Below are 24,404 nucleotides of genomic sequence, written 5' to 3'. Positions count from 1 at the left end.
GGCGCTGTCTCGCAGTCCTATGGTCACAGACTGGCCGACGGTGACAGGTTGGAAGCTGTCCAGGGACCTACCACCACCCCCACCCACACAATACACCTTGGGCGGCCCTTGGGACGGGGACGGAGCCGGGGCCTTGGGACGCTGAGGGCACATGGCCTTGAAGTGTCCAGGTAGGTTGCACTGGTGGCACCGTCTTGGCTCTGCCACGGGCCTGGAGAGGGGAGTTGAGGGGGACACCCCCTGCAGTCTAGGGGCAGGTGGGGCAGTCGCAGAGTTCATCTTACCCCCTCTCCAGGTGCTGCTGGTGGCTGCTCTCCTGGCTTCAGGAGCCCGATTGTTGGTGTAGTCATCGGCCAGGGCAGCTGTAGCCGTGGATCCCTTTGGCTTCTGGTCTCGGATGAACTGGCGGAGATCCTCAGGGCAGTTCCACAAGAGTTGCTCCGTGATGAACAAGTCCAGGATCTCCGGTCCGGTGGAAAGCTGCAGGCCTTGGGTCCAGTGGTCGGCAGCTCGGGCAAGTGCCCGCCGGTGGTCAGCCCAGGAGTCCTTTGGTCCCTTCTGCAGCGTCCGGAACTTCTTGCGGTAGGACTCCGGGGTGAGGTTGTACTGTTGGATCAGGGCCCGCTTGATGGTGTCGTAGCCCTGATCCGCCTCAGCAGGCAAGTCCCCAAGGATATCCAGGGCCTTACCCCTTAAACGGGGGGTCAGGTATTTGGCCCACTGGTCCTTGTTCAGATGATGCTGCAAGCAAGTCCGTTCAAAAGCAGTCAAGAAAGAGTCCAAGTCTCCATCCTTCTCCAGCACTGGGAAGTCCTCAACACGGACCTTTGGAAGTTTGGTGTCTGGAAGGTCACGGGTGGCTGATGAGGGCCGGAGCTGAGCTAGCTGCAGCTGGTAGTTACGCTCTGCCTGGCGCTCTTCACGCGCTGCTTGCCGCTCACGCTCGGCCATGAGTTCCTTGTAGCCCTCCCGGTCTCCAGCCTGGCGTAGGGCCATAGCCATTTGAAGAAGGCTATCCGAGCCTCCCAGGCTCGGTGGAATGGCACGTGGTGATCTGCGGCCCGCTGCGGAGCCTGGTGCTTCACTGTCCATTGCAGAGCGGAGGGCTGGCGTCTGGCTCGTTGAGGACCCTTGGGCGAGCTGCTCCTCATCTTGTCCAGCAGTGCCCGGTTGTGCAATGTCCTCTGCAGAGCTGTTTTCTGGCGTCGAGCTCCTGGAGGACTCGTGGACAACCTCCTCATCGTCTCTGGCCTGAGCATCGGCCATTCCTTTGGCTTTGCTCCTGGTGCTCTCAGCCATTCTTGCAGACTTTTGGTCACTGACACAGAACTGACACCTGATGCCTCCACACACCTTACAGTATCTGCACTCTGACACTCTAGTGTTGAGCTAGTCTGAAGACCCCAGCAGCCACAGCTGCTGCAGGCAGTCTTTAGTGTCTGGGAGTATGGGTCTCACACTCACACACACTATTATCTCGATCCCACCGCTTGCCACCAATATGTCACAAACCACCGGGGGGTGTCACTCAGAAATCCCCCGCGCTGGCTACCAGTACGTCACAATCGGGGGGTAACAAGTGGGGGTCACCCCTCCTTTATACCTCCCGACCGACAGACAGAGCACGTGACGCGCTCTCTAGCGCCCCTCTTATAGTCAGGCCAATTATGGAATTGCCCGACAATAAGCAAGGAGGCCGCTATACTACTTATGCCGATTATTGAAGGGTCCCCGGTGAGAGTAGGGTATATATTCCCCCGACCTCCGCGGGCGGAATATATAATATCTTCCCGGATCTCACTGGCCTCCCCACAATAATCCTTGGCACAACTCGCTGCCACCAACCGATTTACGGTAACTATTAGCCGAACACACAGACGTGGGATTCAAGATCGAGATAACAGAACAGCCCAGGATTAATTATATAATTTAATCGCCTAAAGCACACTAGAAACTACAATATATACAATAGGGAATCTACAGAATATACAGTTATGTCAGAGTACAGTTACAGATAAAGCATGGGTTACAAACAGGCATACACAGTTCAATCAGTTACCTTGTGCGTCTGGCCACAGGGGGGCGCTGTAGACCAGGTTTCCAGGAACTCTCTCACAGGTCTGTCCCAACCAGGCCCCCGAGCAGAAGAACGCTGGAAAATGGCCGAAGTAGGGTTATCAACCTGGGCAGATCCAGGTCCCCTCCTACCTTAGTGACCTCACAGGGAAGCACTGCCACTCCCCCTGCATGGATCAGAATTATCCAGCAAAGGGGATTTTGGCTATAACTTTGCCTGGGAGCGTCGTAGGCGGACGCCAATGCTCTCATTGTGACAGTTATGAATTTAGCTACAGAACGAGGGGACTCATGACCTGTCTGCCAGTTCCCCATTGGCTGATATCACGCCTGGGGCATTTCCCAATGTCCTGTTCCCATAAAAAGGGGGTGCCGGCATCGTCCACATGCGGAGACACCATTTTTATGGTTGCCATATTTATCGGAAATATGGCTTGCGAGATATGAACCATTTTTTACTGGAGTCGTTCTGTCTGGCTATTTCCATAGCCTTGCTAATTAGATAGCAGCTCCTACTACAGGGTGACGGCAGGGAGTCATCCTGTGTCCATTGTCCCAAAGCCACCTAATTTCCATATCACAGGACATGGCCATGGAGTTTGTTGCTAAACCAGTTGTGTGGGGGGAAGGGGGTAGTGACACCAGGAGAGGGCTTCCTGACATGACTTGAATGTCATGATTTATCGTCATATCTCCGGATTTACCTCACACCTGCTTTACACCATACGATCCAGCATACGATATCGTATGCGATCGTACCCGCCCCCATCGTATGTGCGGCACGTTCAATTTGTTGAACGTGTCGCACAAACGAGTAACCCCCCCCGTCACACGTACTTACCCGTCCATACGACCTCGATGTGGGCGGCGAACATCCAATTCCTGGAGTGGGAGGGACATTTGGCGTCACATCGACGTCACGCGGCAGCCGGCCAATAGAAGCGGAGGAGCGGAGATGAGCGGGACGTAAACATCCCGCCCACCTCCTTCCTTCCGCATAGCCGGCCGGGAGCCGCAGGACGCAGGTAAGCTGCTGTTCATCATTCCCGGGGTGTCACACACTGCGATGTGTGCTACCCCGGGTACGATGAACAACCTGACGTTCAATTTTTCGGAATTGAACGACGTGCGTGCGATGAACGTTTTACCGTTCAATCGCAATCGCACGTAGCTGTTACATGCTACAATGTAACTTACGATACAGGATGTGCGTCACTTACGACATGACCCCGCCGACACATCGTAAGATATATTGTAGCGTGTAAAGCGCTCTTTAGTCTAAGTCCATTTTTACCATTTGTGTTTCATTCGACAGCTCCTATAAAGCCACCATAGTCTTTGTCTTGCTGGCGATGCAAGCCATAGCATCAAACCAGTGCTAGAGATAAGGAAATCAATCTGTGGAGAATCGACTTTGAGATGAATTTTCTTAAATTTATAGGTCCCCTCTAGTTTGAACTATTTGAGATTTCATTTGTGTTGATCTGACAAACAAAAAATGCCTGGTGCCATTACAGACACCCTTGAAGAGTCACAACACAAGCTAATGCTGTCAGGCATGGCCAGATGGGTTTCCCCATTATGCCCTGCAGTTATCACATCAAATGGTCTAGCACAACCAATAAGTGGACTATCACAGGAAGTATAAAACATGAGAGTTTGCCACGTAGTGCCATTGTATGCTATTACAGTGATGGGATCAATGGTCACAGCATTCAGCTCATTCCACATAGGGACAGAAAAGCCAATTTGGACTGTGTTGTACTACTGCAGAAGTGTTATAGTGAATTGAAAATGGAGCTGTATTCAGTTTGTAAATAATAATACATAGATTTAATTGAGATAGGGAGGTGCTGGAGCTGCATAGTTATGTGACTGTGAATTAAGTGATCTGTAATATACCCAGTAACAGCACAGCAGCCCCTGAAAAACAGCCTTTTTTAATCTTCAAACATTGCAGTTGCAAACGAGGAGGGAAGTTGAAAGGGGTTGTCAAGTCTAAAATTATAAATATGTCTCTGTATGTGACTGCAGACTTATGAATCCTCTTAAAGCACACCCTATACGCACACTCTGAGTCAGAAACAGTGGTCTCGTGACCGCAATTGGGCGATATGCATATTCCTGGCCAAAACCCGACTAGTAGGCGCAGCCTTGTACAATATACTTGTATAATGCTAGACCGCACTCCCTAGTCTGGTTCTGGCTGGGAACATGCATATGGCACAACTGCAGGAGTGCATCTATTCTGTGCGTCGGAGATCACTGGGTGCAGGAGATCCAGTGACTTACCGGTATCTGCGCAGAAGCAACATGAAGCTAATGCCCAGGCAAGGGCTGAACACTCAAAAGGAATGACAGTACTGGTAACTAGTGATGGCGAACCCCCCAATGTTCGTGCTCAGGAGACTCGCCCGAACTTTTTGTAAAGTTCGAGTTCGGGTTCTGAGAACCCCGAACTTGGACTTCATAGTTACGGGATGGGGTGGTCTGTAAAATAAAGAATATAGTTAATAATTAGAGATGAGCCACCTCCATAGAGCTCGAGTTCGGTTCGCTTCGTCGAACGGAGGCTCCGTTCGACGAACCATTCGAACCCCATTGAAAACAATGGCAGGCAAACACAAACACATAAAAACACATTATACATGTACACATACAGTTAATAAACATTGCCATAACACTTACAGGTCCCCGCGACGCGTCCTGCACTCTGTCTCCCGCCGCTTTTCCTTCTGATAATTGCTGCGTCCTCCCGGTAACCAGCACTGATGATAGGACCTTCCGTGATGTCAAAAAAAGCATGTGACCAGTCACGTGTCTATTATCTCATTGGCTACAGACTGGTCACATGGCTAGACGTCATGCTAGGTCCTGTCAGTGCATCTCTCCGGTACGCGGTGATTGTTCCAGCATCTCCGTGTACCGGCGAAATGCTCTGGCACATGGTCGGCTTCCCCATTCCTGCATGTGGGCGCTCTTTACAGAGTCAGCCCACATGCAGGGACTAGCTGTCACAGCCGGTAAATAGCGGCACCGGGAATCACGTGATTGGAGATTGCCGTTGCTATAGTAACGATGGCAGCGGTGACGTCACCACTTACAGCCCGCAGCCTCTGCTCACTCACTGAGTGATTATTCTGCACGGGGAGCAGCAATGTCTTCCTCCCATGCAGTGCTGTCTGATGTAGCAGAGCTGCATGGGTTGAAGGAGAAAGAAGACAGAAGACCAGGATCGTGGAGGGCTGAATAATAGTAATAGTAATAAACATGGAGTCTCTAGTGTGTCTGCGTATTTATTTCTATTAAAGTATTTTTTCTCTGTGTGGTGTCTTTTTTTTAATCCTTTATTGGAGATTCTTAATGGACGGGTCAAACTTGCCTGACATTAAGAATCTCTGGCTTAATAGTAGCTAGTAAAACAAAGCTAATATTAACCCATTATTACCCAGCAAGCCACCCGGCTTCAGGGCTGCTGGAAAAGTTGGATACAGCGCCAGACGATGGCGCTTCTATGAAAGCGCCATTTTCTGGGGCAGCTGCGGACTGCAATTTGCAGCAGCGGGGCAAGAAAGCTCGAGCCAACCTGTGCTGTGGATTCCAATCCTCAGCTTCCTAGTTGTACCTGGCTGGACACAAAAATGGGGCGAAGCCCACGTCATTTTTTTTTAATTATTTCATGAAATTCGGGAAATAATAAAAAAAAAAGGGCTTCCCTATATTTTTGGTTCCTAGCCGGGTACAAATAGGCAGCTGGGGGTTAGGGGCAGCCCGTAGGTGCCTGCTGTACCTGGCTAGCATACCAAAATATGGCAAAGCCCACGTCATTTTTTGGGGGGCAAAAAACTCCTGCATACAGTCCTGGATGGAGGATGCTGAGCCTTGTAGTTCTGCAGCTGCTGTCTGCTCTCCTCCATACAGACAGACAGCAGACAGCAGCTGCAGAACTACAAGGCTCAGCATACTCCATCCAGGACTGTATGCAGGAGTGTTTTGCCCTCCAAAAAAATTACGTGGGCTTCGCCATGTTTTTGTATAGTAGCCAGGTACAACAGGCAGCTACGGGCTGCCCCCAAAGCCCAGCTGCCTATTTGTACCCGGATGGGAACCAAAAATATAGAGAAGCCCTTTTTTTTTAATTATTTCATGAATTTCATGAAATAATTAAAAAAAAAAAATTACGTACCAATTACGTACCAATTTTTGTGTCTGGCCAGGTACAACTAGGCTGCTGGGGATTGGAATCCACAGCTCAGAGTGTCCAAGCTTTCTGGGCACCCCTGCTGCGAAATGCAGTCTGCAGCCGCCCCAGAAATTGGCGCTTTCATAGAAGCGCCATCTTCTGGCGCTGTATCCAACTCTTCCAGCTGCCCTGGTCACGGGTGGCTCGCTGGGTAATAATTGAGTTAGGGCTAGCTGTATATTTTCAATTGGCCCTAAGCCCGAAATTCATGGTGTCACGCCAATATTAGACATGGCCACCATGAATTTCTAGTACAGCTAAAAAAAAACACAACACAGAAAAATATTTTTATTAGAAATAAAACACAACACAATTAGTCACTCCATCTTTATTGAAATAAAGAACCCCCTCCGCAATAATCCTGGGTCAAGGGTCCTGCGCTGTCCAATCCGGATCCAATATCATCTTATCGGTTTGCTGGAAGGCAAAGCGATCAGATGATGTGTCAAGTTCAAGGGCCTGAATCACATGACACGGCAGTTGATTGTATAAACGGCTTTAATACAATCAGCTGATGCATCAGTGCAAAAAAACCCCAAAAAACTACACACTTCTGTGCAGACTCCTGTCCAACAGCATCAGCTGATAGTTTAGCCGGCCGGGCGGTAAAAAGCCGACCTCACCGCTCGACTTATAGTGCCAACTGATTCCGTCAGGTGACCGCATCAGCTGATCATCGCCAGGTCTGAGAGAGAGAAAGAAAAAGAGAGAGAGAAAAAGAGAGAGAGAGAAAGAGAGAGAAAGAGAGAAATAGAGAGAGCGAGAAAAAGAGAGAGAGAAAAAGAGAGAAAGAGAGAGGAGAGAGAAAGAGAGAGAGCGAGAGAAAAAGAGAAAAAGAGAGACTGAGAAAAAGAGAGCGAGAGAAAAAAAGAGAGAGAAAAAGAGAGAAAAAGAGAGAGAGGAGAGAGAAAGAGAAAAGAGAGAGAGAAAGAGAGAGAGAGAAAGAGAGAGATAGAAAAAGAAAGAAAGAAAAAGAGAGAAAGAAAGAGAGAGAAAAAGAGAGAAAAAGAGAGAGAAAGAGAGAGAGAGGGAGAGAGAAAAAGAGAGAAAGAGAGAGAGAAAAAGAGAGAGAGTGAGACAGAAAAAGGGAGAGAAAAAAAGAGAGAAAGAGACAGAGAAAGAGAGAGAGAGAGAAAGAGACAGTGAGAAAGAGACAGAGAAAGAGAGAGAGAAAGAGAGAGAAAGAGAGAAAGAGAGAGAGAAGAGAGCAATGCAGCCTCATTCCGTGAACTGCTCCGATTTTAGAGGTGTGACCCGCGGCTCACAGCTGATGTCCGGTTCCTCCCCTCAGTGCATAATTAAAGTAAATTAAATTAAATTATAAATAAATAATAATTATAATTTAAAATTAAAAATAAATACAATTTTTACCGGGGCGGCCGGGACTTGAACTCGTGAACTAATGCTTCTTAGGTGAGAGCTCTAATTATTAAGCCACTGTCTCTAATGAGAAACATAGGCAGATTTGGTAATCTTGATGTCTGCATAGCAGAATGAAGTCTGGTGACAGCGCGTCTCACTTCAGGTGCTACGTGGAGAGGACACAGAGCGCTCCCTGTCATCTTCATGTAGCAGAGCTGACAGTGTTGTGTGGATTACTTCGGACCTGGATTGTTGTTTGGGGATTAAAAAAGAGGTAAATGAGGTGTTTTTTGTCTTTTATTCAAAATAAAGGATTTTTCGCTGTGTGTGTTTCTTTACTTTCACTTACAGTTTAATCATGGAAGGGGAGACGCCTGCCATGATTAACTCCTTATTACCCCTATTGCCACCACACCAGGGCAATTCGGGATGAGCTGAGTAGAGTCCCGGGACTGCCGCATCTAATGGATGTGGCAATTCTGGACGGCTGCTAGCTGATATTGTTAGGGTGGTGGGCTCCCCATAATGTGGCGCTCCCCATCCTGACAATACCAAATCATGGGCGCCGGTGGGCGGGGAAAGCACGGAATAACTGATTGAATAATGAAGCGGCAGCCATTTTCAAAAGAGGAAAAGCCGCCGGAGATTTGTGACAGCCATGCAGTCTCGCGCCCGTGATCGCTGAGTAGGAAAGAGAGAGGGATTGTGCTGGGGACGCAGGACACATGCAAATACGCAACGTGCGCACATACTTACTGTGAAAAGCCACGCTTTTGGTGATCGAACCGTTCTCGAATGTAACTTGAACTGCCGAACTTTTAGCAAATCATTCGAGTTCGTCGAACGACTAGAACACCCCCCAAAATCACTCGAACATGAAATTGGCGAACCTCGAACATCGCTCATCTCTATTTATAATACACATTGTCATTATACTTACCACTCCCACGATGCATCCTACAGACTCTGTCTCCCAGCAGCTCCTGCTTCCGGGTCTGATCATTAACGTCCAGGGGTATTCACTGCACTGCTTGTCACTCAGCATTCTTCGGCTGTTTTCGGCCCTGTTCGTGGTGACGTCAGGGTTCACCCAAGTCTATGAGCCATGGACTCGATTGAATTCTTACTGCCACTGTGCGAGTCTTGCATCGGTATCACCCAGCATGGCGCACACTCTCCTAACAGGAGCGGGTTGGCTGCATGTATTTCCATGCAGCTGAGGCGCTCCTGTCAGGAGAGTGTGCACCGTGCTGGGTGATATCGATGCGAGACTCGCAGGAGTCATACGCAAGTGGAATTATACCCTCAGTGTCAGCCTGCTTCTCGCTCTGTTGAGACACTTGTCTGTACAGAGTGATGATGCAGAGCTGACATTGCTCTACCTGTGGACTATGTTGGACAAATGATCTATGTGTTGTGTTTTTCTTTCTACTGTTTACTAGAAATTCATGGTGGCCATGTCTAATTTGGCATGACACCATGAATTTCGGGCTTAGTACCAGCTGAGAATACAAATCTGGTATTAACCCATTTATTACCCAGCTTGCCACCACCATCAAGGCCGCTGGACGAGCTGGGTAAAGCACCTGCCTGGAAATGGTGCTAAGAAACAATGCGCCATTTCCAGGGGCGGCTGTGGGCTGCGGAGAATCCCAGCCCCCAGCTGCCTGGTTTTACCTGACTAGTGAAAATAAACCGGGATCCCATGTATTTTTTTTCAATTATTTTTGTAAATAATTTTTTTTTACTTTACTATCTGTTGACTGTCTTCTACACCCTTCTGCTGCCACCAGTGCCGATAGCCTATGTATGCTTAGCTGGGCATCTATTCACTGACCATCAAGTCATGTATACTATAGTTCTAATGTTGCTCGACTTGGTGTCGCTTGCTCTACATTATCATACATCTCCTTGCCTGCCCCAACCAAGAACCATAGTGGGGGACCAGACCAGACTATTCCGGTGCTACCCTCAGCTGGCTCTTCCCAATGCAACTCTAAGTTATTTACAAGTTTCTCTCTTCATGTACATAGAAAGAGAACAGCTGCTGTGTCACCCAGGGAATGGGGTACTCGGTCCCGGGCGGTGTATAACTGGGGAATGTCACTTTGGTGTCCGTTGCCCGGTCCTGTGCCCTGGGTGCTTTTTAATGGGGAGTATTTACAGGGGAGATTAAAGTCATTGGTGTGACGCCACCTGCGGGTTGTGGTTAATATGGGGGAATTACCGCTGCTGAGTTGGTTACCCCTTGGGCTGGTGGTAATGGCAGCTATGGTGGTACGCCCTCCGCAGGTAGGGCTGAGCCCAGGGAGATGTATGATTGAGACTTTCGCCGTTAAGAAGGGAGGCCACACCATGGTTGTAGTTAACAGTCTCTACTCTTGACCCTCGGATGGCTGGTTCATGTCCCTGTAGTTCCAGTGCCAGTTTGATGACTCGGTTGCTCTGTCCCCCGCACCCTCAGTGTGGTTGGGTCCCCTTAGCTTGGAGCGGTTTGGGGCTCGACTGTCCCTTTTTGGGCAGTCTCCTTGTCCATACGGCGGGCAGTGTGGACCCTGTAGGGCTGGTCTGTGTCCCGAACCCTGATCTTTGCTTTACTGCTGTTGCCCCCGGATCTGTGGGTCAGTGAGGTCCGTGAAGGTCCCCTCACTGTGCAGGTAATTGCTAGGCCGCATGAAGGTGACGCCTGACCTAGGGCCCTGTGTCCCGTCGGTGCTCTGGTCCCAGTGGTACTCGGGTGTACTGACCCTGGCGGCCACTCTCCTGTGCCCCTGGGTCATCATTACACGACCCAGCTCTAGGCACTTCTCCTTTTCACTCTCCAGTTGTTACTCACTAACTGCTGTCCCCTCTCACCAGGCTGTCTAGTCCCCTGGTCTGGCTCCGCCCTCTAGGTGGCCATCCCCTTGTGTCCGACTAGCCAATTACCCCTGGTGTGGAGTGGAAACTGGGATTTTGGTATGTTTAGGTGTTGCTGGCACTGGTGTTCCAGGTCCCTAGGGGTAGGCCCTGCATCCTGGTGAGGATGCAGTACCTAGTAGTGCCTTGAGTAGCTCAGGGGCGCTACATTACTCACCTCTAGCAGCACTGGGAAGAGACAGCTGGGTATGAAGCTGGACTGATCTGGTGTCTGGCCATGGTCCCCATTCGCATCTGGTAAGAGAAAAGTTTACCCAGCCACAATTGTGGTTTGCTCAGCATGAATCACCTTACAGGCTCCCATTAAAAGGGTTCAATACAAAGAAGACTTTGGAGTGAAATACTGAAACTTTAAAGGTAATAAGAGGGTTTGCAGTATTGACATTCGCTAATCCATTTTTTGGGGGAAATTCAGCAAAGCCTGCAAATTAGATTTCATAAAATTCAATCATCTCTAATCTGCACAGAACATTGGAAATATGATAACATATAAATAAGTAAATAAATCATATGGATGCTATCTAAAAATGACAAATCAATTGGAAATCACATGGTATACTAATGATAATTAACTTTTTCACTTAATTGTCCAGAAATATATGTATCATGCATAATGCAGACGGCACATGCTTTGCTGCTGTGTTGTTGATTAATACAGAAGAAATATATGAAATATATGAAAAGGTAATGTGTCCCCAGTGGGCACCCGCACTCCTGAGTATTTTGCTTACATTTTGGTTCCATCAGTTACCAGATGCAGAATGAGGAATGGTGCCCTGTAGCTGTGCCCATAAGTGTTTCTTTTTCTTTGTAGTTGGCAGAGAAAAACCTATGGGAACATCTGCAACTCTCAGCCAAAAAAAGGATAACATTCTGCAAGATGAAGTAATAGAAGAAACACAGGGTCCAGTGGCTCCGAGCCCATCAGCCTGTCCTCCCTCAAGCAAAAGTGAGTAGTTTAATGAGTGTGGTCATGTTCAATATCAGCTCATATGGTGATTTATCAGACACAGGGGAGGAAACGAAATGTGAGCTTTTAGGATATTACCTCATACTAAGTGACCACAGATTCAGCCAGGTTGTCCTCTGCTTAATGTAAAATGTCACTTATGTTAGGTGCACATAGTAAAGCTGGGTGCAAAAGATATTTTTTCTTACAGGAAGATATAGAAAAATATATGAACTGAGCATTTTGAAAATGTAAAGTGAAGTTTCTCATTTATAGTACAAGTGCGTCTCAATAAATTAGAATATCATCAAAAGTTACATTATTTCAGTAATTCAATACAAATAGGGAAACACATATATTATATAGAGTCATTACACATAGAGTGTCTATTTCAAGTGTTTATTTCTGTTAATGTTGATGATTATGGCTTACAGCCAATGGAAACAAAAAAGTCATTATCTTAGAAAATTAGAATATTTCTAGCTGTAGTACCCGGCTTCGCCCGGGTTAATAACTGCTGTTAACAAAATAGAATGTATTAACAAAAATGTATTCTGCACACAAAAAGCACAAAACAAATAAATAGAAATGTAATTATTAAAAGGCAAAAACTAAGCTAATAGAAGCATTTCACAACATATATTTCAACACCACAGATATTCCACACAGATTTAACTAAATTGGCCAAGTAATGTGCTCCGTCTGTCTCTTTCCCCATCTGTCTCTTTCCCCGTCTGTCTCTTTCCCCGTCTGTCTCTGTCTGTCTCTTTCCCCGTCTGTCTCTTTCCAGGTATGTCTCTTTCCAGGTATGTCTCTTTCTAGGTCTGTCTCTTTCCAGGTCTGCCTCTTTCCTCGTCTGCCTCTGTTCTCGTCTGCCTCTTTCCTCATCTGCCTCTTTCCTCGTCTGCCTCTTTCCTCGTCTGCCTCTTTCCTAATCTGCCTCTTTCCCCGTCTGCCTCTTTCCCCGTCTGTCTCTTTCCCCGTCTGCCTCTATCCCCGTCTGCCTCTATCCCCGTCTGCCTCTATCCCCGTCTGCCTCTATCCCCGTCTGCCTCTTTCCCCGTCTGTCTCTTTCCCCGTCTGTCTCTTTCCCTGTCTGCCTCTGTCTGTCTCTTTCCCCATCTGTTTCTTTCCCCGTCTGTCTCTTTCCCCGTCTGTCTCTTTCCCCGTCTGTCTCTTTATCCGTCTGTCTCTTTATCCGTCTGTCTCTTTCCCCGTCTGCCTGTTTCTGTCTGTCTCTTTCTTTGTCTGTCTCTATCTCTCTGTTTCTTTCCCCATCTGTCTCTTTCCAGGTCTGTCTCTTTCCCAGGTCTGTCTCTTTCCCCTTCTGTCTCCCCATCTCTTTGTCTGTGTCTTTTTCTGTCTGTCTCTTTCCCTGTCTGCCTGTCTTTGTCTGTCTCTATTTCTCTATCACTTTCCGCGTCTGTCTCTATCAAGGTCTGTGTCTTTCCCCATCTATCATTGTCTGTCTCTCTGGCTGTCTCCTCCTTCCCTGTCTGCCTGTCTCTGTCCCTGTCTGCATGTCTGTATCTTTCCAAGTCTGTCTCTTTCCAGGTCTGTCTCTTTCCCCATCTGTCTCTGTCTGTCTTTTTCACTGTCTGTCTCTGTCTGTCTCTTTCACCATTTGTCTCTGTCTGTCTCTTTCCCTGTCTGTCTCTATCTCTCTGTCTCTTTCCCTGTCTGTCTCTCGCTCTGTCTCACTATGTCTTTCTCTATCCGTCTCCCCACCAACATCTTATTACCTTACATATAAGCTTCTTATACTATGAATGTCTTTTGTTCCTATAGCAACCACTCACAGCTCCTACTAAAACCTGTAGTTCCAGGCTTCATTTACTTTAATGAAGGCATGTTTTTTGGAGAGTAACTGTAAAGCGCGGGGTTAAATTTTCCTGTCAAAACATAGTCTATGACGTTCCTTGGGTCACATGAGGTGTCTGTGCAAAATTTTGTGATTGTAAATGCGACGGTGCGGATACACTTTTCGTTTCACGTTTTCCCCATTATGTAGATAGGGGCAAAATTGATTGGTAAATTGGAACGTGCGGGGTTAAAATTTCACCTCACAACATAGCCTATGACACTCTCGGGGTCCAGACGTGTGAGTGTGCAAAATTTTGTGGCTGTAGCTGCGACGGTGCAGATGCCAATCCCGGACATACACACACACACACACACATTCAGCTTTATATATTAGATATAAGACCAACTGAAAAAATGATTTTAAACTTAGAAATGTTGGCGCCTACTGAAAAGCATGTACAGTAAATGCACTCAATACTTGGTCAGGGCTCCTTTTACATGAATTACTGCATCAATGCAGCATGGCATGGAGGTGATCAGCCTGTGACACTGCTGAGGTATTAAACCAGGTATTGGTACTTTGGCAGTGTGGACAGGTGCATGTCCTGCTGGAAAATGAAATTTCCATTTCCAAAAACCTTGTCAGCACAGGGAAGCATGAAGTGCTCTAAAATTTCCTGATAGATGGATGCGCTGACTTTGGTCTCGATAAAACGCAGTGGACCTACACCAGCAGATGACATGGATCCCCAAACCATCACTGATTGTGGAAACGTCACACTAGTCCTCAGGCAGCTTGGATTGTGGCATCTCCACTCTTCCTCCAGACTCTGGGACCTTAATTTCCAAATGAAATGCAAAATTTACTTTCATCTGAAAACACCTTGGACCACTGAGCAACAGTCCAGTCCTTGTTCTCCTTGGCTCAGGTAAGATGCTTCTGGCGTTGTCTATTGGTCATGAGTGGCTTAATACAAGGAATGCGACAGTTGTAGCCCAGGTCCTGGATACGTCTGTGTGTGGTGGCTCTTAAAGCACTGACTCCAGGAGCAGTCCACTCTTTGTGAATCCCCCCTAAATTTTTGAATGGCCTTTTATTAACAATCCTATCAAGGCTGCGGTTATCCCGCTTGCTTGTGCACCTTTTTTCTACCACTCTTTTTCCTTCCACTCAATTTTTCATTAATATGCTTGGATACAGCATTCTGTGAACAGCCAGCTTCTTTAGCAATGACCTTTTGTGGCTTACCCTCCTGGTGGAGTGTGTCAATGACTGTCTTCTGGATATCTGTCAGCAGTCTTCCCCATGATTGTGTAGCCTACTGAACCAGACTAAGGGACCATTTTAAAAGCTTAGGAAGCCTTTGCCGGGGTTCTGTGGTAATTATTCTAATTTTCTTATCTTATTATCATTCACGTTAGAAGCAATAGCTGAGTGGATAAGAGTGCTCACCTAGGGAGCATAAGGCTATGTGCACACACTGCGTCTTTTTGACGCTGCGTTTTTGTGCGTTTTTGGCCGCTAAAAACGCACAAAAACGCACCTGCGTCGAAAAAACGCGGCAAAAAACGCACGCGTTTTGCCGCGATTTGGTGCGTTTTTTGCTGCGTTTTGCTGTGTTTTTGCTCACTGCGTCTTTATGCGTTTTTTATCAGTGAACAAAAAAAAAAGGTCTGATGTCATTTCCTTCTTCAATGTGTTCTTCATTCTCCACTAGTGTATGCAGAAGAGCAGACAGCTGCAGAACTACAAGGCTCAGCATATTCCATCCAATAGTGTATGCAGGAGAGCAGACAGCAGCTGCAGAACTACAAGGCTCAGCATGCTCCATCCAGGACTATATGCTTGAGGGAGAGTCAGGGGGAGCAGACCTACAAGGCTCAGCATCCTCCTTCCAGGACTGTATGCAGGATTTCTTTGCCCCCCCAAACAAAAAAAATGACGTGGGCTTCGCCATATTTTTGTATACTAGCCGGGTACAGCAGGCAGGTACGGGCTGCCCCCAACCCCCAGCTGCCTATTTGTACCCGGCTGGGAACCAAAAATATAGGGAAGCCCTTTTTTTTTAAATTATTTCATGAATTTCATGAAATAATTTAAAAAAAAAAATGACGTGAGCTTCGCCCAATTTTTGAGTCCAGCCGGGTACAACTAGGCAGCTGGGGATTGGAATCCACAGTGCAGGGTGCCCATGCTTTCTGGGCACCCCCGCTGTGAATTGCAGTCCCGCAGCCACCCCAGAAAATGGCGCTTTCATAGAAGCGCCATCTTCTGGCGCTGTATCCAACTCTTCCAGCTGCCCTGAAGCCGGGTGGCTAGCTAGGTAATAATGGAGTTAGGGCTAGCTGTATATTATCAGCTGGCCCTAAGCCTGAAATTCATGGTGTCACGCCAATATTAGACATGGCCACCATGAATTTCTAGTAAAGATAAAAAAAACACAACACAGAAAAATATTTTTATTAGAAATAAAACACAACACAATTAGTGACTCCATCTTTATTGAAATAAAGAACCCCCCTCCGCAGTAATCCTGGGTTAGGGTCCCGCGCCGTCCAATCCGGATCCAATATCATCTGATCGGTTTGCTGGAAGGCAAAGCGATCAGATGTGTCAGGATCAAGTGCCTGAATCCCATCACACATCAGCTGATTGTATAAAAGCCGATTATACAATCAGCAGATGCATCGGTGCAAAAAAAAATAAAATAAAATAATACTCACTTATGTGCTGATTACCGGCAGCTCCTGGAGCAATGGGGCGGGAGTCTGATCCCGTCCGATCGCTGCAGCAGCTGCCGGTAATCAGGGATGAAGTCTCCTGACGCATCCGCTGAAACCGGCCGGACGCCCGCGTCACCGCGATACTTACGATCACCTGATGCGTCAGGTGACTGCATCAGGTGATCCATCGCCAGGTCCTGCATCCATCGGAGGTTTTCCGGCCGTCTGCACACAGCCGGAGCGGGGGTGGCGATACCGTGAGAGGAGATGGGAGCGGGCATGGCACCGGCAGGCTGCAGACAGGTGAGTATAACTTTTTTTTTTTTTTTCTACTGTTAACTTTTGTTTTCGCAGCCGCTTCCACCTCCTGCCTGTACATGGCGCCGCACGGCTGCATACATGCACAGGACGGGAGGTGGACGCAGCGGTGACGGTACCGGGAGGATTCACGCTTCTGTATATACTGACAGAAGGAATCCTCTTCCTGTACACGTCACTTTACTACCCACCTCCTGCGTTTATAGCTGCGTTTTTGGTCTTCAAAACGCACCAAAACGCAGCTATTTGCGTTTCTCAGTGCGTCTTTCAACATCCCATTGAACTCAATGGATGAAAAGCGCAGTGAAAAACGCGGGAATAATTGACATGCTGCGTTTTTGTGGTCACCACAAAAACGCAGCTGAAAAAAAACGCTGTGTGGGGACAACAAAAATGAAAACTCATAGACTTTGCTGGGGAAGCAAAGTCATGCAGTTTTGAGGCCAAAAACGCACCCGAAAAACGCGCAAAAACGCCGAGAAAAACGCACTGTGTGCACATAGCCTAAGGTTGCGAGTTCTAGACCCGGTAAATTTATTTATTATTTTTAATAAATTATATTTATTATATATTTATAAATATAATTTAATTATGCACTGAGGGGAGGAGCCGGACATCAGCTGTGATTTCCCTCTCTCCTATCTCTCTCTCCCCTTTCTTTTTCTCCTTTCCCTCTCTCCTTTCTTTCTCTTCTTTCTCTCCTTTCTCTCTCTCTTTCTCTCTCTCCTTTCTGTCTCTCCTTTCTCTCTCTCCTTTCCCTCTCTCCTATCTCCCTCTCTCCTTTCTTTCTCTCCTTTCTCTCTCTCTTTCTCTCTCCTTTCTCTCTCTCTCTCCTTTCCCTCTCTCCTATCTCTCTCTCCCCTTTCTTTCTCTCCTTTCTCTCCTTTCTCTCCTTTCTCTCCTTTCTCTCTCTCCTTTCTGTCTCTCCTTTCTCTCTCTCTCCTTTCCCTCTCCTATCTCTCTCTCCTTTCTTTCTCTCCCTTCTCTCTCTCTTTCTCTCTCTCCTTTCTTTCTCTCCTTTCCCTCTCTCCTTTCTTTCTCTTCTTTCTCTACTTTCTCTTCTTTCTCTTCTTTCTCCTCTTTTTCTTCTCTCTCTTCTTTCTCTCTCTTTCTTCTCTCTTTCTCCTCTTTTGCTTCTTTCTCTCTCTTCTTTCTCTTTCTCCCTCTATCTTCTTTCTCTCTCTTTCTCAGACCTGGCGATTATCAGCTGATGCGGTCACCTGACGGAATCAGCTGACAATATAAGTCGAGCGGTGAGGCCGGCTTTTTACCGTCCGGCCGGCTAAACTATCAGCTGATGCTGTCGGACAGGAGTCTGCACTGAAGTGTGTAGTTTGATTTTTTGTTTTTTTGCACCGATGCATCAGCTGATTGTATAAAAGCCGTTTATACAATCAGCTGCTGTGTCATGTGAATCAGGCCCTTGAACCTGACACATCATCTGATCGCTTTGCCTTCCAGAAAACCGATCAGATGATATTGGATCCGGATTGGATGGCGCGGGACCCTTGACCCAGGATTACTGCGGAGGGGGTTCTTTATTTCAATAAAGATGGAGTCACTAATTGTGTTGTGTTTTATTTATAATAAAAATATTTTTCTGTGTGTTGTGGTTCTTTTTATCTGTACTAGAAATTCATGGTGGCCATGTCTAATATTGGCGTGCCACCATGAATTTCGGGCTTAGGGCCAGTTGATAATATACAGCTAGCCCTAACCCCATTATTACCCAGCAAGCCACCCATCACCAGGGCAGCTGGAAGAGTTGGATACAGCGCCAGATGATGGTGCTTCTATGAAAGCGCCATTTTCTGGGGCGGCTGCGGACTGCAATTCGCAGCAGAGGGGCCCAGAAAGCTCAGGCCATCCTGTGCTGTGGATTCCAATCCCCAGCTGCCTAGTTGTACCTGGCTGGACACAAAAATATGGCGAAGCCCACGTCATTTGTTTTTTAATTATTTCATGAAATAATAAAAAAAGGGCTTCCCTATATTTTTGGTTCCCAGCCGGGTACAAATAGGTAGCTGGGGGTTGGGGGCAGCCCGTAGATGCCTGCTGTACCTGGCTAGCATACAAAAATATGGCAAAGCCCACGTCATTTGTTTTTTAATTATTTCATGAAATTCATGAAATATTTAATAAAAAAAAGGGCTTCCCTATATTTTTGGTTACCAGCCGGGTACAAATAGGCAGCTGGGGGTTGGGGGCAGCCCGTAGCTGCCTGCTGTACCTGGCTAGCATACAAAAATATGGCGAAGCCCAAATAATTTTTTGGGGGGGCAAAAAGTCCTGCATACAGTCCTGGATGGAGTATGCTGAGCCTTGTAGTTCTGCAGCTGCTGCCTGTCTGTATGGAGGAGAGCAGACAGCAGCTGCAGAACTACAAGGCTCAGCAAGCTCTATTCACTAGTGTATGCAGGAGAGCAGACAGCAGCTGCAGAACTACAAGGCTCAGCATCCTCCATCCAGGACTGTATGCAGGAGTTTTTGCCCACCAAAAAAATGACGTGGGCTTCGCCATATTTTTGTATGCTAGCCAGGTACAGCAGGCAGCTACGGGCTGCCCCCAACCCCCAGCTGCCTATTTGTACCCGACTGGGAGCTAAAAATATAGGGAAGCCCGTTTTTTTTAATTATTTCACTTATTTCATGAAATAAATAAAAAACAAATGACGTAGGATTCGCTATATTTTTGTGTCCAGCCAGGTACAACTAGGCAGCTGGGGATTGGAATCCGCAGCACAGGTTAGGCCGAGGTTTCTGGGCGCCTCTGCTGCGAATTGCAATCCGCAGCCACCCTAGAAAATGGCGCATTCATAGAAGCGCCATCATCTGGCGCTGTATCCAACTCTTCCAACAGCCCTGGTGACGGTGGCTTGCTGGGTAATAAGGGTTAATACTGGCTTTGTTTTACTAGCTAATATTAAGCCAGAGATTCTTAATGTCAGGCAAGTTTGACCCTGCCATTAAGAATCTCCAATAAAGGGTTAAAAAAAGACACCACACAGAGAAAAAATACTTTAATAGAAATAAATACACAGACACATTAGAGACTCCATGTTCATTACTCCCTCGCATCCCTCCACGATCCGGCTCTTCTGTCTTCTTTCTCCTTCAACACATGCAGCTCTACTACATCAGCACTGCATAGAAAGAAGGCGGTGCTATTCCCTGAGCTGCTGCTTGTGAGCGGTGACGTCACCACTGACAAGCGCGTTGCTATAGCAACGGTGATCTCCGTTATCGACTGGCTGTGGCAGCCGGTTTATAACGGAATGGGGAAGCAGACCGGGAACCTGACCGTGTGCCAGAGCATGTCCCCAGTACACGGCGATACACAAACGATCACCGCGTACTGGATAGATGCACTCGCAGGTCCTACATGACGTGTCATAGTCATGTGACCAGTCTGTAGCCAATGAGATAACAGACACGTGACTGGTCACATGGCTATTTTGACGTCACGATGTCAGTGCTGGTTACCGGGAAGATTCAGCGATCATCGGATGGAATAGTGGCAGGAGACAGAGTGCAGGACGCGTCTCGGGGACCTGTAAGTGTTATGGCAATGTTTATTAACTGTATGTGTACATTTATAATGTATTTTTATGTGTTTGTGTTTGCCTCCCATTGTTTCCTATGGGTTCGAGTGGTTCGCCGAACCGGTTCGCCGAACCGAACTCAAACTAGACCTCCGTTCGACGAACCAAGCTCGAGCCGAACCGCGACCGGTTCGCTCATCTCTAATTATGACCACATGCTGCTAGGATACACACACAGCATAGCCTTTCTAAGCATCCTTACATGTAGGCAACTCAATTTTTGTCTGTTGAATTTTTATGTGAACTGCTAGTAAAAAAAAATCACATGTATGCATATGAAGCTATAGGGTGTTTATGTAACACTGTCCAGGCACTAGTACAGCTCTATACAAAATAGATCTGTAATACAGGAGTATGCATGCTCTGTTATGCTCTGTTATAATGCAGTGTAATATTTCCACTACTGAAAAGGTTATTAGAGCAAAAGACCAGAAAGACAAAGCTTTTCAGTCATTGTTATCTTTTTATTTATTCAGCGTCTACAGATGTTTTTCCTTGTATCCGATGTTTCCTTGCATGCAATATGGAATTTCATTATCACAGATTTCATTTCATGACATGCATCTTTTATCTGATCGATGAGGCCGCAGTAGAGGGTTCTGTTTCCCAGTTGCTGCCCATCAGCAGCCATCTGCAGTGTACATCTGTCTCCTGTGCTGACCCTGTCTCTGTTTGTAGCTTCTATGGTTTATTAGGGAAGAGAGTTGGGTAATAAACATGGTTTGGTGATGATGATGATGATAATAATGAAAGTCATTATTATGATAATATAGATTTGCTAAAGTAATGTGGTTATGGCTGTCGGCACAAAGTTTGTTAATGATTTATATGTGTCCTAACAAAATCTTTGAGTTAGATTATAATCACATTCCATTATTTTCAATGTACAAAGTGCTAAATATATTCCTGTTCCTATTATTAAAGACCAAAAAAATCAAGGCAACTTTACAACTTACAAGGCATGTCTTCAAGTTCTTGCATTTGGAAATAGAAGGGAATCTGCATGCAGGTCTACATCTACAGTATCAGTAGTCATTTTTTTGGGTGAGCCTAATTGCAGTATTTGCATTATATGGATACTCCCATCTCCAAGATCCTATACGAATATGTAGTAGGTGTAATAAGAATAATATTAGCAAATACCTCCAATTAGAAATGTAGTACAGTTCTCCTGATTAGCTATGTCTCTAACCTTATGTGCAAGGCATTGCAGTAGTTTAGGTATCTATTGTTACGACCACTCATACAGAGACAGTTTGATATTGCTAGTGGTTGTAACCATGGATACCTAAGCTGCAATGCCCTGCACATGAGGTAAGCAACATAGCTAACCAAAAGATCTATACTACATTTCTAATTGAAGTTGACTCGCCCACCCCAGGGCTATGGGACACCCGGTGCCGGGCTGGACTAGTCCGGTGGTAGTCAGTGGTGGCTGGGCCCGGCTCCGTGGCCCTGGTGGGTGTCAGTAGAATATGTGGCTTGCTTGTTAATGGTTGTGTTCGTGACGCCACCTGTGGTATGCGGCTAATAAGCCGCCGCTGCTGTGTGGGGCCACCGGGATGATGTGATGGCAGCTATGGTGGTACTGCTCCCCACAGGTGGAGCAATGCCCGGGGCACTGTTGGTGCTTGTGAATGTCTATGCAGCTGAAGTAACAGAGGCAACTTCAAGGGTGCAGTTCAAGTTCTTTACTCACACTTCTTGTCACAGCTGCGGGGACCCTTGGACTGCTGGGACCACTGTCAGGGACCTCCGCCGTTTCTGGGTGATTCTGAGAGTGAAAGCCGGTGCCCTTCTCTTAGTGTCTCTTTCTTCCGCTGTCTTCCTTAGCCTTGCCTTTGTTAGGATAGACCTGGCTTGGCCTCCACTACAGCCTCCAGGCTGGGGGGTCACCTGTCGGCTGATTACCCCTTTTCTGGAAGTCCGCTATGGGTTCTGGCCCTGGGAGCTTACAACGTCCCTGGGCCTCGGTTTTTACTGTTTGGAGATGATCTTTGCACTCCTCCAGTCTCTAGGGACCGTCCCCTGTCGCAGCTTAATCCCTCCACCGATGTTACTGTGGAACAGGCCACCGCAGCCTACAACTACCCGTGGCACTTCTAGGGCCCTCTCTCCTTGGTACCTCTAGGCCTGCTCGTGATACTTCCAGGACTACCCGCGGCCCTGCGACTCCTTCTGTTCCTACGTGGTGTCACCTGGACCTCTGGGTCCCAGGGTCTTCACCAGGAAGCGTCTCCTTCAGTTCCTCTGCTCCTGTCTGACTTGGAGCTTTCTTTCCTTCTTTCTTTCTTTCTTTCTTTCCTTTCTTTTCTTTCTCCTCCTTGCCTGCCTCCAGCAGGCCTCCTCCTCCCTCCTTTCTCTCGTTCTTCTCCTCCAACTACATGCTGCTTCTCTCACTCCCTGAGGTAGACTGACTAAACTTGACCTTCCTATCTGTGTCTGCTCTCAGATGGCTCCTCCCACCCCCCAGTTGCTAAGCTGTAACCCATAGGAGCAGGGATGGGTCTTACGGCCCCTCCCAGCATGCAGCATGGGAGGGTTGCCTGCCACTTTCCCTGGTCCTAGTATGTACCTAACAATGGGTGTAGTGTGGATTTACCAGGGGAGTTCACTCTCTTCCTCTCCCAGAATGGGGCATCACACCGCTGGTGGGGTGCAATGACCTGTGGCGATGGAAGCCTCAGGGGCACCACACTCCCCCACAGCAAATCCCAGCACGTCCTCAGGCTGAAAAACAACAAAAACATGTGGAGAAACTGCAAAACATTTTTGTATGCAAAGTAATAAAACAATAAAACATTTCTTCCCTTTATGGGAGGCACATATCAATAAACGTTGCGAACTTCTTATAAAGAAACTATGCGTGCACTTTCAGTTCATTGCACAGTTTGGGCACTTCCCCCATAATTCTGGTAGGGGGCACAACGGGTGCAACTATATACATTTTCGGCTACAACAAGTCCAGTAGCCCGGCAGTTCGTTTCTTTCAATCAAACAATAATGGGACAAATCAACCAGCCATTAAGTCCAATGGCCTGGTTACATAGGACACAAAAACAACATACCAGCCACTAAGTCCAGTGGCCTGGTAGGACATGACACATACACTTCCACCGGGGCCCACATTCCAGTTCAGTGGCCCGGTAGCACATAACAAGGGGGGTGACGTCTTCAAAAAGCATTAGGGGCAGTATAGCAGGAAAGGGTGTCATCTTCGAAAAGAATAAGGGGCAAAACACGAGGGACTTCTTCAAAAAGAATGAGGGGCTATGTACAGTTCAGCATCTCTTCATCTTCTTTTACTCTCGAGGGTAGATATCAGGGTCCCACTCCGGCATGGCTCCTGGCAGCAGGTACGCCGACGAGATCATCGTCTGGGTCCCCTGGGCGCTGGTCCCTGACCTTCTGCGCTGTGCTGCAGCCTGGATTGGAGTGGGGCTGCTTGTAGGTGTTGTACGGCGTTGCTGCAGAGGGCTGCTTGTCTGCAGGGGGCTGTTGCTGTGGTCTCTAGGGCCCTGCTTTGGCCGGGCTCCCTGCATCACACACGCCATGGAGATCCTGGTCTGCGTCTCCTGAGTGGCTGTCGCAGGACCTCTGCTCAGTTCTGTGGCCTGGGTCTGCCTTGAGGTGGTGCTGCTGCTTGGAGAGATGCTGTGCTCTTGTGCTGTGCGGCGCCACTCTGGCTCTTCTGGGGCCGCTTCTTCCCGCAGAATATGCGCATGCAGCGCGTACCATCCACGGTCCCCCATCAGCCGGGTATACTCCATCACATCACCCGTCCTGGCATCGCGCCCTGGGTGGCCTCTGGGCAGGTGCTCCTCAATGTCTCTCCGGGCCACAAACACGTCTTTGCCCAGGCCGGGCTCCCGGATGAAGCCCCAGCCGCCTTTCTGCCGGAAATCAACTACGGTGCCCCGTCTTACTGGGCACTCGGTTCCCTTCAGGGCCTTCCTGACCTCTTCTTTGGAGGCCAGATTGGCGACTTCTCGGGCCCTTTGTTTCTCCTCCCAGAGTTCCCGCTCCCTCTGGTACTCGACCACCAGCCTCCGGCACGTCATCTCGTTGTCCAGGGGAGTTTCCTTGGGGAGCAGCGGCCGCTGCAGTCCCCTGGTTTCTATGGGCGCTGCGTCCCAATTCACTCCCGGGGATGCCATTCCCAGGAGGCTCACAGGGGGACTCGGCAGGGGGCCCACTAGTTGTTCCGGGTCCACCCCTCCCCCTTAGTGAACCTTACCAGGCTCCGTTCACTTTTCAAATTTCCTTCTGGGTCGCGCGGGGTTAACAGCGCTCTGCTCTGATGGCGCGCTCCCTTCGCGCTCTTTGTCAGGCACGCCCCCCTTCTTCCTGCGCTCGGCGAGGCTAATGGCGGCGGCAGTTTGCAGACAGTACACAGTCTTTTAAGCAC

General features: G+C 47.9%; 1 protein-coding gene across 1 annotated transcript in view; it reads left to right on the top strand.

Annotated features, from left to right (window-relative positions):
* RP1 (RP1 axonemal microtubule associated) overlaps nt 1–24,404 on the top strand; it is a 752,859-nt gene that overhangs the window by 132,625 nt on the left and 595,830 nt on the right. Inside the window, exon 16 of the mRNA XM_075316343.1 lies at nt 11,415–11,549. Within this exon, the coding sequence (XP_075172458.1) occupies nt 11,415–11,549 (135 nt within the window). The remainder of the gene's footprint in view (nt 1–11,414; nt 11,550–24,404) is intronic.

This window comes from Anomaloglossus baeobatrachus, chromosome 6, assembly GCF_048569485.1.
Source record: "Anomaloglossus baeobatrachus isolate aAnoBae1 chromosome 6, aAnoBae1.hap1, whole genome shotgun sequence".
Lineage (NCBI taxonomy): Eukaryota > Metazoa > Chordata > Amphibia > Anura > Aromobatidae > Anomaloglossus > Anomaloglossus baeobatrachus.
Note: the sequence above shows the minus strand (reverse complement) of the source record. Positions and strands in the feature narration are given on the sequence as shown.